Consider the following 18,262-nt stretch of genomic DNA (forward strand, 5'->3'; position numbering starts at 1 on the left):
ATCCGATGGTACCAACAAAATCATAGGATTCTAATCAGAAACGGCTCAGCTGCTCAACACCAAATCAGCAGAGTTTCCCCTCTCCCTCCCTCCCTCTCTCTCTCTCTCTCTTCTGTTCTTTGCCTCAAGCACATCATAACCCTTCCTTCTTTCCCACAAAACCCCCGGGGCTTTCCCCACATGAGCAAGAACACTTCTCTGTGCTCCCCGAATTGCAATTCTGAGACCTTCAAATAAAGGCCTTTGTTCTTTCTCAGTTTGTGTCCTTTTCTCGGATGACAGAGGTGAGGATTTCTCCAGCGGGCTCCGCTAAAGGTCGGGCTCCCCACAGCCCTTCCCTGCGCAGGGCACTCCACAGGAGGGCCTGGAACCTGGACTCCTGGGTCAGTTCGCTGAGCCGATCCAGCTGAAAAAGTGAGGCTCAGGGAAGGGCAGCCCGGCCCCCGGGGCCCCCGTAGAGGGAAAGCCTTAGCGTCCCCCTCCGCGCTGCGCGCATCCCCACGCGCCTCTACGGACTCTAGGACGCACAGACAGTACATGTGGCGCGGGTTTGGTGCCCGTGCCGGGCTCAGCTCTGCGCCCCTCCTGCACCCCACCGCGCCCCCCGCTCCCCCCACGCCCCGCCGCGCTCCCTGCGCGCCCCCCCCCCCCCCCCCCCCCCCCCCCCCGCGCTCTGGGTACCGGCACCAAACTCAGCTCCCGTCTGCACTCCTGTCCCTGCCTTCCCGGCCACAGATGCTGGAAACAGGACTTTCCGGGCCCCACACTCTGCACGTTCCCTTCTCCCTCCTCCCAGCCTTGCTGTGTGGCCTCAGGAAAGTAGCTGCCACCCTCTGAGCCTCGATTGCCCGGCCGACTTTAGGGGTGCAAGGGGACCCTGGTCACCTACCGCTGCTCCCCGGACTCCCACGGGCTGCCAGCGGCCTCGCCCTCCTGCCAGCTCTGGAGCTGCGGCCAGACTGGGGCAGATCGGTTACCCAGCCACCCCACCTCACCCCCTGCAGCCGCCCTTTTCTCTTTCACTTTCTCTCTGCAAATCGGGATTTGGGCCAAGCTGGGGAGTAAGCAGGCACCCACGCCTCCCCCCCACTGCACCCACCACGTGCTTTCTCTGAAGCGCCTGGGTTGTATCCCTCCACTCCTGGGCACTCCCAGAGCGTCTATCGCCTCCTGGAAATGGGCAGTCCCCTGCCTGAGGGGAGCGGGCGCCCACTTGCGTGAAATCTGCAAGCCCGTCCCTCTTCCCCTCGCTTCCCCTCGCTTTTGCACGGCCTTCTCTCCAGCCCAGCCCAGCTGTGAAGGTGGCAAGCGACCCTCGCAGGACACAGGGACTCAGACACTTGCTCCCTGAGCCATTCACGCCTGGGAAGCCAAATGCCCTTGAGAGGAAAGAGGAAACTCCTCCTCCAGGAACTTAAAGGGCTGGAAACTGAACCTCAGCACCCCTGCCTCCCCTCACGGACCGGCCTTCCTCGCCACACCCCTCCTGGACCGGCCTTCCCCATTCCTCCTCCAGAGGTCTTGCACACCAGCTCCACCCACCATGAGACCTTGGGGAGGTCACCTCCTTTCCCAGGCTTGGATTTCCTGTCTGGAATTGAGGGGGGTGAGTCAAGGTGACTTCTGACCTCTCCTTCCCTAGCAAAACACTCAACAAGCTCTATTCAACAGAGCTGGAAAACTTATCAGAGCGTGGGTTCAGAGAAAGCCACACATTTCAGCGGTGTCTGAAGGAGGGAGTCCCGCCCCTCTCAAACACGCAGCAGCGACACCAATACTGTTGGGCTTCTACGATGACATTTAGTTCCTACAGTGTACCAGGCAGTGTGCTAGATAGACCCTGCTACCCTCCACTGTTATACCCCCCGGCCGTCATAGAGTTTTCCCCTTCTCCTATTTAAAAATTTTTTTTAATTTTTATTTATTTTTGAGAGACAGAGAGCACGAGTGGGGAAGGAGCAGCGAGACAGGGAGACACGGAATCCGAAGCAGGCTCCAGACTCGGAGCCGTCAGCCCAGAGCCCGACGCGGGGCTCGAACTCACGAACTGCGAGATCATGACCCGAGCCGCAGTCGCCGCTTAACCAGAGCCATCAGGCACCCCTCCCCTTCTATTTTAACAGCCCAGGGAAACAGTCCCGGAGAAGGTTGGTGACATGTTCTGAGTCACATCGCACCCAGCCAGCGATGCAGCTGGGATTCACACACGCCGTGCTGACTTCAGAGCTGGTGCTAGATATCTCTGCTTTGGGGTCTCCCTCCCGCTCTTGCTCATCCCCCACGTCTTCCCCCAAACACAGTCTGGAAACTGGGGAGAGGGTAACATCTGCCCAGGCGCCTGGCTATTGCCAGCCCCCTGGCTTCGGTTTCCTGGCTTCCCCGAGGGATGGGGTGCGGTCTGGCAGGCATCCTGTCCTTCAAGAGCACCCCTCAGCGTTTACCAGGTAGAGCGAGGACCTTGTGGTTGGCTGAGCCAGGCCTTCGATGCTGAGAGCTAACAACATGCCTCCCGAATACTGGCCCTTGAGAACCACTTCAGCCTGATAAAGCACTCTCACGTGCCAGGCACCTGGGCCAATCTGAATGTCCCTCAAGTGGGAGGAAATAGCCAACTGCCTCGCTTTTTCCAACAGCCCCGACGAGACCAGGGCCCCTCTTTCCGCCCCCATCCCCCAGTTCCGAGATGGCCTCACCCTAAATCGAGAAGCATTCACCGCCCCAACTTCCTCCACCAGCCTTTTTACCTTGGGGCTCTGGCAGGTAGGACCCCGCAGGGTGTGGAGCGAGGCAACGCATGGTCTGGGCAACGCAGTGAGGCAGGCTCTCTCCCGGAGTCTGGCAGCCCCGCCGGATGCCCTCAGCCTGCCCAGGGATGCCTCTGAATGCCCAGGTCAGGGGCAGACGGCTTCATCTCCAGTTTATCACCCCCCCCCCCCCACCAGTCCCAGACCGCCAAACCTAAGCCAGCATGCAAAGGAAGCCAGCAAGGGACCCACAGAAAACTCTCCCCCTATGAAACGGCATCCAGCTGTCAGATTTCTCAGGCTGAAAACTCTCTAATTTACCCACACTCCCTTAAGCCCTCCCCTAGCCTCTGATGTTAATTTCGGTTCCTTGTTGTGGACCAAATGGGGTAATGGGGTGAGTGTAGGAGGTTGAGAGTTGTCTCTTGCAGGGGTGGGGGGGTGGGAACCTTTGACCCAATGACGGTCTGAAATTATGGTGACCATGGTGGAGCACTGGTGACAGTTCTGCCATCCTCTGCAAGATGAGGCGGGGATCTGAGCCCCACAAATGCCTCGAGACAAGCTGAGCGGGGCGGGGGTGGGGGGTTAGGGTTAGGGTCCGGCAGACTTCCCAGAGTCCACTTTCCTCTACCACCCCGCCCCCACACCAAATCGCCCTGAATTTCCTGGGAGATGGTGAGTGGTCCACTCATTATTTTTATTCCAAGACATTGGACTGGAACATGAATTAAGCATAAAAGGATGCTACCCCAAATGTGCTCTGTTTACAAGCCAGACGGTTTGGGGTGACACATAGATGTGGTTATAAACAGCACTGACTCCCCCCCACCCCGCACCCCCTCTCTGCACACACCCCCTCCCACCGAGAAAGTTAGTGTCCTTGCAAGCTTCTCCCCATGCCCCTGATGGCATCCAGGAGAAGGTCTCCATCTGGGGCTATTAGGTCCTTAACACCTCTTCAAATGCATGAAATCCTTGATTCACAGAGCGCAGCCCCCAGCCTCAAGCCTTCAGGAAGAGATAGCATCTGGCCAGACTTGTGTAAACACTGCTGTGCCTTCCTGTCCCGCAGTTACCTTCTAAGGGTGGCCTTTCTTTTCCTTTATGGTGGACGTAAGCCTTCCTTGGAAAACGCGGTTGGATTAAAAAGAAAAGGCGTGTGCTTTGAAAAAACACCTGCCAAGCAAAGAGCAGCATGGAGGGTGTGCAGGAATCACCAGGGTGGTGCTGAAGCAAAGGAAGTTTGGGCAGCCATGAAAAGCATCCCCTGTGTTTTTACCGAAAGAGCACTGCTTTGGGAGTCCCAGGAGCGGGCGTCAAGCCCCTGCTGTTATTAGCAGGGGTGTGACCTTGGACCCCTGATTTCCCTTGTGTGGGCCTCCGTTGCCCCCATATGACATCAAGATAATAATTTCTTTGTTGGGTGATTATTTTCAAACAGTCACTGCTTTCAGAAGTCCCTGGGAGGAAGTAGGCAGACAAGTGGGAAGTGCTAATAGTCAATTTGAAACAGGGTCTTGCCTTGTTAGGCTAATAAAACAGACGTGACAGATATTAGAAATCTCCAGCAGTCTCATCTTCCCATGACCTGATGCCAAGGGAGAGGTACCCCTGGGCATTCGGTCGTCTCGAGGCCACTTATGGGAGTCCTGTCCTGCCCTCAGAAGCAGCCAGTTCTGACAGCCGTGGCCAAGGCAGTTCTGAATCGGTTTCGTGCCCGGGCCGAGCTCGCAAGGAGAGTCCCGTCAGGCTGGACGTGCGCCTGCGTGGATGCCTTCATCTGTCACCTGGTCTGATCTCAATTCTGCTACCTGGTCTTTCCATGTCCTCCCTGCTGTCCTCCAGGCCCACTCTCGAGACCCGAATCTGGCCATGCCTGTGTCGACACAGGTCTCTGAGCCAGGAGGTGGTATATACCAGCCTGCACGATTGGCTGATGCCACAGGCTGTAGATGAGCACAAGGAGGGCCTCGGCCATCGACACCAGGGAGGAGCCATTATAGTGCCCGCCCAGCCAGGAGCTCTTGGGCCCTGGATGTGGGCAGGGGCAGTGGAAACAACGAGAAGAGCCGCGGGCAGGTTGCCATTGTACCACTGAGGGTACCGCTGCTCTAGCAAGGTCCCAGCCAGGACTGAGCTCTTGCCTTCCTTTGAGCCATCCTTCAAGGCCTGAGTTTCTGCCCTCATCACCCATCCAGCTAACAAAGATCTTATACTTTATTCTCTTTTTAGCAACCTTGTGGCCACGTTTTTGGCAAAGCATCTTCCTATTTCATAACTATAGATTTGGTTGCCTCCAATAAGGTCGGAGTGTTTTATTTTCCAACTTCAAAGTCACACAACCCCGGGGCGCCTGGGTGGTTCCGTCCGTTGAGCATCCGACTTCGGCTCAGGTCACGATCTCACGGTTCATGGGTTCGAGCCCCACGTCAGGCTCTGTGCTGACAGCTCAGAGCCTGGAGCCTGCTTTGGATTCTGTGTCTCCCTCTCTCTCTGCCCCTCCCCTGCTCTCTCTCTCTCTCTCTCTCTCTCTGTGTCAAAAATAAACATTAAAAAAAATTTTTTTTTTTTAAAAGTCACACCATCCCAAGATTGTTTGAATGAAGGAATGGAGTTTGAATTTGAACGATCCAGGCAGGTTCAAGTTCCAAACGGTGACGGGCCCCCTCTCCTAGGTTGTAAGTGCCTTTTATGCTTTTTTGGTGACCACCATAATCTCTAGCAGGTGCAAAAACAGTGATTAAGGAAGAAGAAAGGAAGGATGGAAGGAAGCAGGGAAAAGAGGTCAATAGAAACGCAGGTGGATAAATATGACTAAACTGATAGGTATCCAAATTGGACGGGTAGGAAAGTGCATGAGAACGCAGGCCCATTCGTGGGTAAACATACAAGTAGTTGATAGGCAGGCAGGTGAGTAAGTTAATACATGAAAATATAAAAGAACAGATAAATTGACAAGTGCATAGAAGTGGGTTCTAGATCTCAGTTGGCGGATTGGGAAGCCGATATTGGTAGGTGGTTCTGTGGACCAGGTAAGTTGGAGGACAGGCGGGTAGGTGGGTGGGCAGGTGGCCGGAGAGATGAATAGAGACTAGGTAAGGACGCAGGTAAGCTGCTTAAGGTAACAGAACAGAAACTGTCCCCGGTTGGGTCAGGCGCTAGGCTTAGAGCCAAGCAGGGTATGGAACGGACCAAAGGTCAGCCTGGGAAAACCCATGGGGAAGTGTCAGCTTCCTGACTCCCGGGGATAAAGGTGAAGTGCGTCTACGTGGCTGTGGAGCCGCCCCCCCCCCCCCCCACGAAAGGAGAGCAGCGGTTCTTGCCAACACGTCTCCTCCCAGGGGGCCCAGGAAGCCCCCCCAGATCAGAGCAGAAGCGGGTCTGGAAAGGAAAGAAAAGAGGAGGGCGGGAGGGCACGGCGCCCCTCCTCTCTGAGGTCTGGGTGCTGGTGGCTGTCGCATGCTGAGGGCCAAATGGGGAAGGAAGCTGGAGAGAAATCTGGCAGCCTGAGGCATGTCCCTCCCTTTCCAATAAATCACACAATATCCTAGAGGGAGACTTGGTTCCTCGGTTCCTAGAACAGAGTCCTGGTGCGCAAAAATAGCGCCTTGTGAAAACAGAGAACTCCAAGCAAAAGAACGCCAAAGGAAATAATCAAAGATAAAACCGGGGGCTGGGACTTTCCTCCAGCCTCGAGACGCTTGCCCAAAGGCACTGCTGTGCCCACACTCCATTCACAAACCCCGGGGTGGCTGTCACCCTGATGCACCCCTCGGGGCTGTCGCTCCCCAAACACCACTGAGGCTGGTGAGTCGGAGTCTGCTCTCTTCTTGCTGGAAATGCATGTGCCCCAGGTTCGCCGAGGTCCCTGAACCCTTAGGGCACCACCCTGGGTACTGTTATCGCCTCCGTTTTACAAGTGCTGGAAACTGAGGCCCAGCGGGGTTCCAGAAAGTGCTCACAGCCCTACCCCCTTGGAATTACAGAGCCATGACCAGGGTGAGGGAGGAGACCATGCGATTAGCCATGTGCCAGCCCAACGGTGGGGGCACAGTGATGCATTTCTCAGATATACACAGCCCCCAAGCACTCAGTGTGGGGTAGGTGTCCAGATGTTCTGTGCCCCCCCCCCCCAGTGAGACTAAACACAACTGTTTTCTCTGCACCTCAAACCCCTGGGTTATTCTTCCCTGTGCCAACCTCCCCGCTGCCTCCCCACTAGACTTAGCTCTCTAATGCCAAGCACTGCCTTGGATAGTCTCCAGCTACTGTCTCATTTAACCCTCACTACAGTCCTGGGCGCTTTATATGCTCACTCCCATTTTCAAGATGAAGAAACCGAGTGGCAGAGTAATCCAGTCATGGTCACGTGCTTTGTAAGGGACAGAGCGTGGCCACAGACCCGGAGCTGCCCAGTGTCCGGCCTGGTCTTTCTCCATCACTGCCGTCCTCACTCTCCCTTCTCTGTCCTTGGATTGCCTTCCACGTGTCGTCACCCGCTGTCACCAGAGAATGCCTGAGCGTTTGCTTGGATTCCCCGGGGAAGCTGCTTTGTTCCGTCGGGACAAGGACCTTGGCACCCAGGCCTCCCACGAGCTTGCCTGGGGTTGGATGCACCTGTGCAGCTTTGTGTCGCACAGAGTCAACCCCCCACGGTCGCGTCCCCAGAGGTAGGCTTTCTGCACTATTGCAATCGCTGAAGATGTCTTTTGAATCATGCGCCTGATTTCCATCTGCAGTGGGCCAACCTGTCTGGGGTCGATTTACGGTATCCCTTGGGTTGTTTTGAAGAGGCAACCAAGCAGAAAGTACAGGGGTAGGTCTGGACTTGTGAGATCCAACAGTCCCCTCCCCGGGCCATGACCTGAGCAAATCTCTTAACCTCTCTGTGCCTCAGTTAACCCATCTGTGAAGTGAGAATAACGATACTATGTGAACCATCCGCCCTTCGGCCGCCCATCTACCTGCTCCCTCTTCCACTCACCCATCCAACCATCCCTCCACGCATCCATTCACCCACCCAACAGTCAACAAATATACATTGCACACCTGCCCAGTGCCAGACATTTGGGACGCGGTGGGATCAAAATACAGATCCCTGCCCACATGGAGCTAATCTTCCAGCAGGAAGGTCAGACAAGAAACAACAAACGTAATACAAAAGTAAAATATAGGGAGGGCGAAAATGCCAGTCTACGGAGGGGGCTGAGAGTGTGGATGGGGACCTGAGATTCTAAATGGGATGCTCAGGGTAGGCCTCATTGAGAAGGTGAAATCTGGGTAAAGAGCAGAGGAGGCGGGCCAAGAGGCTTTCTGGAGAAGAGGGTTCCAGGTAGTGGGGCCAGCACGTGCCAAGGTCCTGTGGTCGAGAGCACGCCAGTCTCGTCCCAGGGACACCGAGGGTGCCAGCATGGCTGGAGGACAGAGCACAGGTACGGGGTGAGAGCAGAGCAGTGACGAGAACCAGACGGTGACGGGCTTTGCGGGCCACGGTCCAGATTTAGATTTTCCTCTGAATGACGGGGAGCCAGTGCAGGCTTTAGAGCAGTGGAGGGTGAAGATCGTTAAGGGTTGTGGAGAGAGTGACAAAACCTTCACACGATGGTTTCCTTTTCTGAACCCCCCACTGAAACCAAAGTCAGGGCCTTTCTTTACAAAGCACACGGTTTTCTTTCCTCTTCTCCTTCTTCCCCCTGGAAGGCTGGCTCCCTCCCGGCTTGCACCACACCCGTGCATCTGCCCGCAGTCCTGGGCGTCCCTGGGAGCCCTGGAGGGGAGCTGTCCTGGAGGACACAAGGAAAGAGCAGCGGAAGGAGGCCCCTCCTCTGTCTCCCAGCCCCCTAAAGAACACGTCACCCCGAACCTAGTTCCCTTTCTAGAGTCACATGGGATCAGAAATAAAAATATTACATCCCCGGGGAGGAAACAGAGTTAAATAACAGGAACCAGCAGACAGAGGAGGGAGGGGCAGTCCCCACCTAAAGCAGCACGCAGTTTACAGGTAGAGGGGATGGCCTTGACCCCCCCCCGCCCCGCCTGCCCCCGCTCCCCGGGGTGGCTACTGCACCCCCATCCAGACCATGCAGGCAGCTTGCAAATCCCCCTGAAGAAATCAGGGAGATCGTTGGGGGGGTGTGGGGGGGGAGACAGGGAGAATAAGAGACGTATTCAAAAAACCAACAGAAACCATCTGGCGAGAACGTAACCACCAGGAAAACCAACCCCATGTAAACTTGGGTCTCGGCCAAAGGGCTGGAGAAAGAAACACACACCGCCCTGGTGGCTGGACCATCATTGAAACTGAAATTTAAAATTTAAAAATTGCCCCTCAAAGCCAGAAGGGGGACAGAGCTGGTCTGCTTTCCGTCCAGCCTCCCGCACTTGCCACCTGAGGACCCGGGTTGGTGTCCCCCCTGGGGGTGGGGGTCTGTTCTCTGCGGCAGGCGATCGCTACGAGTGGTGTGCCTGGCACGCTGGTAAGTACTTGATCGCCGTGGATCGTTGTTATCCTCTCCCATTTTCAAGTTCCCCCGAAGCCACAGAGGGACCAAGCGTGACCGGAATTTGTCACTCCGAGTCAGAAAATCGGAAAAGCATGTATTTGGGTAAAGCAGGAGAGAATACACACGCGCCTGGAGGAGGAACTTTGTTTGCTGCAAAGCCAGAACCTCTTTGCAAACAGGAGAGGAAGGCATAAAATGTTCCAGGAGCCAGAGGTGGGGGTGGAAACGGCGACGTGGTGGAGGCTTGTCTTTCTGATTTGAGATGGAGTCAAGTGTCGTCAATACTCTGAAAGTAAGACACTCTTCCTCTCTTCTCTCTGATCTGGTTCCTTTTTTTTTTTTTTAATTTTTTTAAATCTTGATTGATTTTTGAGAGAGAGAGTGAGCTAGTGAGTGGGGGAGGGGCAGAGAGAGAGAGGGAGACACAGAATCTGAAGCAGTCTCCAGGCTCCGAGCTGTCAGCACAGAGCCCGACGTGGGGCTCGAACTCACGAGCCGTGAGATCGTGACCTGAGCCGAAGTCGGACGCTCAACCGGCTGAGCCACCCAAGCGCCCTGATCTGGTTCCTCTTGGGTCTCTGTCTCCCTCTTTCTCTCTCTCTCTTCCCCCCACCTTGTCCCTCTTTGTCCCCCTCCTTCCTTCTGTCCCTTCCTTCCTCTTCTCTGTCTGTCTTTCTATTCTGTCTCTCCCTTCCTTTCTCTTTCCCTCTGTCTTTTGATTTGTGTCTCTTGCTGACAGAGATGCACACACACACAGCATCCTCTGCTCTCCGGCGTCGTGGCCCCTCCTCTCTCTGGCGCCTCATTTCTCCATGTTGGAACCGCACTGAGCGCCCGTATCCGCCTTCCCCACTGGACCGTGAGCCCCTTGCAGGCGGGAGCCGATCCGTGCCCCCAGCCCCAGTGCCCAGCGCAGTGCCTGACCCCTCAGGGTCGCTCGGAGAGAAAATAGAGCAGGCATTTGATTGCACGCCTCCAGGATGGGCTTCTCTTAAGCAGGGAGGCAAGCACACCAGATGTGCCCCCCACACCAGCATCCCAGACGGAGCTCCCCGGGCACTGGCCGCCTCCCGCCAGCTCACCCAGAGGCCCCGGCTCCTGTGCGGGTCAGCCTTCCCATCCGGGGACAGGGATGCTCACACTGACTTCCTCCCAGAGAGGAGGGAAGATCCTTGCTCCACCTAGAGCCGAGCGGAGAGGATGCCGACTTACCGGCACGGTCCTTGTCGTCGGGGTCCCTCTCGGCCAGCGGGGCCTGCCACGTACCCCATGCCCACCTCAAGAGGGCCAAGCCTGGGTCTCCTTTCTCCAGCAGGGTCAAGGAGATCTTCCTGGCCAGGGCCTCGCCGTCAGGCTCGCGGAGCAGAGCGCAGTGGTACTCCCTGGAGAGGAGCTCCCTCTCCAACATGCTGTCCAGGAGGGCCCGGGCCTGGCTTGGCAGATGGCCGGCCAGCAGCATCCGGACCCGAGGCAGGATGGTCTGGAAGTGGTTCATGGCAGTGCTCGGAGGCAGGCCAGCTGCCTGGGCCAAAGCCTGGGATCTCTGCTCAGCCGGCCCGCGGCATCCAAAACATGAAGTGAAAACCAGGAGGAGGGAACCTCCGCAGTCAGTTGCCGTCTATCCCCGCTTAGGAAGGTTTCCTCATTTGCGTTGTAGGCTGGGGTGCCTTGTGTCTGGCTGGAAATGGTTCCGACCCCACAGATATTGCTGGTACCGCCCACATGCCTGCGGCAGAGAAGCCCGCAGCCTCGGGTTCTGCCGGATCTAGCCTGGGATTTACGAAACGGAAGGGGTCTTGTACAGGGCTAGTCCTTCTGAGATGCTTTATCCTAACAAGAAGGCTGCTGGGGCAGACGGCTCAAGACAAATGGCTTTGGAGCCGACCTGCCGGGGCTCACACCCCACACCTGTTTGCTGATCGTGTGAACTCGACCGTGGAGTTGCTGTTCCGGACTCCATTCCTCCACCAGAGAAGGTTGGATGTCAGAAATGGTACATAACCTCACTGAGTTAGGTGGGGTGTCAGTAACCGTGCTGACCTGGAGTTGTTGGGAGAATTGAATGAGATAATGTCTGGAGAGCACCTAACACACTATCTACACCGTAATCATAGTTCAAAAAATGTGAGCCATTATTATTATTATTATTATTGCCTTTGTTATTATCGATGAATAGTGCATCCGACTCTGTCGTATGTAATCCAATCTCAAGTTGCCTTGAGGATTAAAAGAAGTAATGCACTGAAAGGGCTTAGCCTTGGACCTCGTAGGCATTTAGTGAACATTGGCTATATAAGAATATCATCCCTGGGGCACCTGGGTGGCTCAGTCCTTTAAGCGACCGGTTAAGCTTCCGACTCTTGGTTTTGGCTCAGGTCATGATCTCATGGTTTGTGAGTTCGAGCCCCACATCGGGTCCTGAGCTGAAAGCACGGAGCCTCCTTGGGATTCTGTGTCTTCCTGTCTCTCTGCCCCTCCCCTGCTTGTACTTTCTCTCTCTCTCTCTCTCTCAAAATAAATAAATAAACTTAAAAAAAAAAAAAGAATATCATCCCTGATTTACTAATGCACAAAACAGAGGTGTTGTGTAGGGGACAGTCTGTTTTAGGATTCTATTCGAAAAATTCCCACCCAATTTTCTTTTCTTTTCTTTTTTTTATTTAAAAAAATTTTTAATGTTTATTTGTTTTTGAGAGAGACAGAGACAGAGCATGAGTGGGGAAGGGGCAGAGAGAGAGGGAGACAGAGAATCCGAAGCAGGCTCCAGGCTCTGAGCTATCAGCACAGAGCCTGACAGGGGACTCGAACCCACGAGCTGTGAGATCATGACTCAAGCTGAAGTCGGACGCTTAACTGACTGAGCCACCCAGGCATCCAGCCCAATTTTCTTTTTAAAAAACTCATAGCTCATTGCTCTCCCTGACCATTTTGAAACACACCCATGACCTCATTTCCCATCCTGGCCTCAGCTTTACCATCTCTCAAATGGGACCATTTTTGTTGTTCATTTAAGTGGGACAAGCAAGGATTTCGACCTCCGGCTTGCCTGCCTTGCTCCTCTCTGACCCACCCTACCATGGAGGAGAACTAACAATTCTAGAGACAACAAAACCAAAAAAAACAGCTACCTCAAGGCACAGGAGTGTGACCAGAGCGGCCAGATATTGGAAGGGATTCAACACACAGAAGACCAGAGTGTTACTGGCGAATTCTCAGCTCGTGGGTTTAGCCTGAAGGCAGGTCTCCATCAATACTGTGAGGGGCAACTAAAACTCTGTTTTAAAAAAATGCAAAGTATTAATGCCTTACATAACCAGAGGACAGAATTTAGGGTAACAGTAGCTGCTGGAAAGTGGGAGTCGAAATTTCAGACAAGAGAGAGACAGAGGGGAGTTGCCCCAAATTCTGTGGCTGAACGACCCAAACATCTAGCTGACTTCGGAGCCATGTACACATTCACCGTCAGACTCCAAACAGCTCAGCTAAGTCTGCAGGAACTGAAGCGAGAGTTGAGTTGTAACCTACTACAAGGGTGGGGAGGGGGTAGGAGACTTTGCATTTGATTCCAGCCTGTTAAAACAACAACAACAGCAACAACAAATTAACCCTGCTTGGATTATAACAATCCAGAGTGTTTACAACATATGATGTGCAAGATATATCCAAAGTTACTTGACTATAAAGAAACAGGAAAAAGGCTTCCATTCTCAAGAGAAACAGACAATCACTGGACACTGACCTCGAGGTGACCCAGATGTTGAAACTGGCAGACAAAGGTTTTGAAAGCAGTGACTGTGACCGTGAATGTAAAACACATAGGGGCGCCTGGGTGGCTCAGTCAGTTGAGCATCCAACGTCAGCTCAGGTCATGATCTTGCAGTTTGCGAGTTCGAGCCCTGCGTCGGACTCTGTGCTGACAGCTCGGAGCCCAGAGCCTGCTTCAGATTCTGTGTCCCTCTCTCTCTGCTCCTCCCCAGCTTGCACTCTGTCTCTCTCTCAAAAATAAACACTAGAAAACATTAAAAAAAAAAAAAGACATAAAGAAGGGCACCTGGCTGGCTCTGTTGGTGGAGCATGTGACTCTTGATCCTGGGGTCATGAGTTCAAGCCCCATGTAGGGGGTAGAGATTACTTAAAAAAATAAAATAAAAAAAAACATTTCAAAAAAGAAAGAAAGAAAGAAAGAAAGAAAAGAGAAAGTAAAATATAGAACATTTTAAGTCGCTGGATGGGATTAACAGCAAAATGGGGAATGACAGAAGAAACAAACTTTGAGATGGAGCGAGAGAAAGTATTTGATCTGAAAAACAGAGAAAAGATTGGGAAAAAGTGAGCTTCAAGAGTCTGTAGGATTATATCAATAGCCCCAACTTCTGCATATTTGGAACCACAGAAGGAGAAGAGAGTGAATGAGGCAGGAAAAAGATTTGGAGACGCAAAGCCCCAAACTTCTCAAATTTGGCCAAAAGAAAACAAATGTGTGAAGCTCAGGAAACTTCAGGAGGGGTACCTGAATACAAAGAAACCACACCTAGGTACAACACGGTCAAACTGCTGAAAACCAGAGATAAGGAAAAACCCATGAAGAACAGGTTACATCAAAGAGAATCTGAAGACTACTGACTTTTCATTAGAAACCATGGAAGCCGGAAGACAGTGGAACAATATCTTCGAAGAGCTGAACTTAACACACATTTCTAAACCCAGTGAAAATACCCTTCAAGAATGCAGGAAAAACAGACACTTTCAGGTAAGGGAAAAACTAAAAGAATGTGTTGCAGCAGGACCTGTATCTCAACAAATGAGAAAATACGTTCTTTCTGTGGGAGGAAAATGATATCGCTTAGAAACTCAGATCTACAGGGAGGATTAAAGAACATTCAAAGTCAAATATGAAAGATTGGGGTTTTTTTCCCTCTTAACATGACCACTTAAAGCAAAAATTGGAACATAGTCTCTGGCAATAGGCATAACACATATGATGACTATTGCATAAAGGATGTTATAACCTAGAGGGTGGTTATTGACCTAAGTTGTTGCAAGATTTCTAGGCTGCCTATCAAAGTGTTAGAATATTACCTCTATGCAGGTTGGGGGAAATAGGAGACGTAGATTATAATCCCTTGGGCACCCACCAAAATATAATGCGAAAAGGTAGAGCTAAAGAGCAACCAGAAATTAACCCAGAATTCTCAATGAGGTGGGCTCTCAACTCTTGGTTTGAATAAGCAGTCTACCAGGATCCTGATGTTATAGACTTTGTCCAGAAAGGCAGAAGGTAGAGATTCCAAAGCTCTTCTCACCTGACGGAGTGTTTGTACCTTTCAGAAAGCAGAGATGTCCATGTAAATATTATTCCCAGGGCAACACGTTATTGATTGGGATCACAAAAATTGCATACTTTTGGCAAATCAATAATGCTTGCAGGCTGCGTATTTTAAAAGACTCCTTTGTACAAACAGCATTTTTGAGAATAGTTTTACAATCACAAGACAAAGCATTACTTTTTCACACTTCTCTTGTGACAGGACACTGAGATGGACACTTAGGCAAACGTTCTCAGCTTTATCAGAACTAACTTTGGGATGTGGTGTCTGACTGCTACAGCCAGAGACAGAGCGGAAACTCTCTCTCTCTTTTTTTCCTGAGATTTCTCTTCCCAGCAGTTAGGAGACCCTATAGTTTCTGGGACAAGGCGGTAACGCCCACCAATTTGCCCTGAGAGAAAAGGAGGAGCTTCAAACTTAGAGGAGTTAGGAAAAGAAGGAGCCCAAAGGGAGTTTTAACAGATGGAAAAGATGATATCTCATCTTCAGCCATGGCTGTGGAAGAGAAGACAAGGAGTCAGTTACTGGGAGGGATAACAAAACCATGTTCTTTTTTTTTTTTTTTAATGTTATTTATTTTTGAGAGAGAGACACAGAGCGTGAGTAGGGGAGGGGCAGAGAGAGAGAGGGAGACACAGAATGTGAAACAGCCTCCAGGCTCTGAGCCATCAGCACAGAGCCCAACGCGGGGCTTGAACTCAGGAATCTCGAGATCATGACCTGAGCTGAAGTCGGACGCTCAACCGACTGAGCCACCCAGACACCCCAGAAACCGTGTTCTTTAATACTTCATCTCTTAGGCACTTGAGAGAGAGGTCCAAGCCATGAGGACACATCCTTGCGCATGGGAGGTGGGATGGCGGATAATGGAACAGCAAACACTGGGGACACAGGACCAGGGGTCAGGGTGGGTTCTCCTAGCCACTTGTGAGACTGCCTTCCTCCTTCCTATCAATGCAGCCACCACCCAGTCGTGTGCTTCATCAGGAAAACCTGAATGCCAGCCTCCACTCGGCCAATGATTCACTGTGTCACCACAGGCAAGACATTTCCTCTCTCTGGACCACAACGTCGTCACCTGTGAAATAAGTGGGTCAGATTACATGATCGCTAGGATGTCTTTCAGTTTTGAAATACTGAAAGCATCATCTAACTGCAAAGCCTGCCAGCCCCAGAGCGTCACAATGTTATGTCTCCAGTTATTCAGGTCCCCCTGCATGGCTTTTCTTCCCTCTCATAATCACAGAGTGTGTACTATTATTTATCTGATGTTCTGCTTGAGTCTGGCTTGTTTATTTATCACAGAGGACAATGTCATGGCACCGTCACAGGTGGAAAGTCACGTCACGTGCCCAAGAGGAGTGAGCAACTGTGACAAACACGTGGAGAGTAAAACGATACAAAAGTTGAGGTTCTCCTGCTGATTGACGCTTCTGCTGCTGACATCCAATCTTTGTGACCGAGTGCAGTGAGCAGGTGTTAGAGAGACATGAGAGGTAGACTAGTCTCCATTGGAGCTGCCTGCATATGCGCACTGGGGAAATCTGTAAAAGCCGTCAGTTAGGATGTAGAAAAGTGGAAACTGTCCTGCTCTCCTGGAGGGCATGTGCAATGGTGCGATCACCTAAGGTAACGGTTATGCAATATCTATTAAAATGGGAGAAGTGCACACCCAGTGTGCCCACTCCTCAGCGTGCATGGCGGAAAAATCCTTACACGTGTGCGTGTAACACATGAGGCAGCAGGATTTGTGATGGCAAAAATAAATAAGTAAACAAAAATGAACACAAAAAGAGATATAAATGTCTTCTATAAACATTCTGGAGTAAGTGTGGCTTTAATAAGTTAAATGCAATGGACCCAATGGAAGTGAGGAAGTTAATGGTTTACTTTAAAATAAAGTTAGTCCAATCAATTACGCATTGGGATCTAGGGTAAGTTTTAAAGGTTTAATGGTTAAGTTTTTACAACTTTCTCTCCTTCTGTTTCATATCAATGTGCTGTGACACATGAAAACCAATAGCTGGGGCACCTGGGTGGTACAATCAGATGAGCATCCAATTCTTGACTTTGGATCAGGTCATGATCTCAGGGTCGTGGGATCGAGCCCCGTGTCAGGCTCCCTGCTGAGTGTGGAGCCTGCTTGAGAGATTCTCTCTCTCTCTAAGAAAAAACCCCAATAGGTGTGACATCCATGAGAATGTCATATTTCTAAGAGACCCTTAAAATAGGTTACTAAGGGCTAAGAATTCAGATACAGGCAATCCAGAACCTTCTCATGAGCTCAACAGCTAGTACAATCCCCTCACCTTTTGTGGCATTGGTCACTTGTGATCGCTTGTCTGTAATTTCTCCCAGAATCATTATAAGTCATGGGTCAATCGCTTGTCTGTAACTTCTCCCAGAATCATTATAAGTCATGGGTCGTTAGAGCCATCTGACTACACTTCCAAGGAAAACTGGTCATTTTAGAGAAAAGTGCTGTGTACTGAAAGATAGTGGCTTTAAATGGCTTCTGTTTGACCATCCCGCAATGGTGAAATGACCAAACTGAACTTTGGTGGGGGACAGCTATTTGGAGCCTAGCAAGGTGTTGGGAGAGTTTGAATTCCACTCCCGATTCTGTCTCTAGTCTGTGTTTCTTCAAATTATTTAACTTTCATTACAAATTTGGATGGTTTTTAAGCTCACTGCGAATTTCTGTGTATTGTGTGTGAGGTTTAAGAACGCCCATCTTGGGGCGCCTGAGTGGCTCAGTCGGTTGAGTGTCGTGAGGTCATGATCTCACGGTTTGTAGGTTCGAGCCCCGCATCGGGTTTTGCGCTGACAGTGTAGAGCCTGCTTGGGATTCTCTCTCCCTCTCTCTCTGCCCACTTGTGCTCTCTCTCTCTCTCTCGGAGTCAATAAATAAACTTAAAAAATAAAAAAAAGAACACCCATCTCAGAGAGGAAGGCATTATAATGTTTATGAACGGTGACAAATAACACTGTTCATATGTATAATTTCATTCTTCAATGTTTGCCACTCCATTAGCTCCCTCCTCCTGTGTGATATCACCACACATAGAGTCAGCTAAGCTCTTGTGATGTTTTGTGTGGCTTTAGGCTTTGACAACATGAGAAGAACGTGTAAAGCAAAGTTTTGTGATTATGGCATCGATGTGACTGGCTTTTATTACTGAATGTTGAACTCGAACAGGCATAAACAAAAACCAGTAAAAGAATAACATCATTTCATTGATGATAAAAAAAAAATCTCCCCAAGAGGGGTGCCTGGGTGGCTCAGTCGGTTAAGCGTCCGACTTCGGCTCAGGTCACGATCTCAGGGTCCATGAGTTCGAGCCCCGCATCGGGCTCTGTGCTGACAGCTCAGAGCCTGGAGCCTGCTTTGGATTCTGTGTCTCCCTCCCTCTCTCTGCTCCTCCCTGTTCATGCTCTGTCTCTCTCTGTCTCAAAAATGAATAAACATTTGAAAAAAATATATGTTTAAAAAAAAATCTCCCCAAGAACCTAGAAACAACTCCGCTATCCTTTAAGAGCAGAATAGGTACACAAGGTGTGTATGTTGCCATGATAGAATCCTACCTAACAGTTGAAATACATCAAGTAGGGCTACCTATTGTATAACATGCAAAGCTCAAAAACTTAATGAGTAGAAAACCAACCTGCGTTCCGAAGTCTTATC

General features: G+C 51.4%; 1 protein-coding gene across 17 annotated transcripts in view; it reads right to left on the reverse strand.

Moving 5' to 3' along the window:
- Positions 1-10,889, reverse strand: part of CIITA (class II major histocompatibility complex transactivator) — a 47,328-nt gene extending 36,439 nt beyond the window's left edge. For 5 of the 17 annotated variants that reach the window (XR_007147635.1, XR_007147634.1, XR_007147633.1 and 2 more), the window contains exon 1: positions 10,463-10,887. Coding sequence is in view for 8 of the 17 variants with exons in the window: in XM_047837533.1 (XP_047693489.1) it covers positions 10,463-10,745 (283 nt within the window). In the remaining 9 variants the exon portion in view is untranslated. Of the gene's footprint in view, positions 1-889; positions 1,015-1,099; positions 1,263-2,744; positions 2,970-10,462 lie in introns of those variants that run through there. The other 12 variants (XR_007147637.1, XR_007147636.1, XM_047837534.1 and 9 more) reach the window with 7 other exon arrangements.
- Between the last annotated feature and the right edge of the window lie 7,373 nt (positions 10,890-18,262).

Source organism: Prionailurus viverrinus, chromosome E3 (assembly GCF_022837055.1).
Source record: "Prionailurus viverrinus isolate Anna chromosome E3, UM_Priviv_1.0, whole genome shotgun sequence".
Classification (NCBI taxonomy): domain Eukaryota; kingdom Metazoa; phylum Chordata; class Mammalia; order Carnivora; family Felidae; genus Prionailurus; species Prionailurus viverrinus.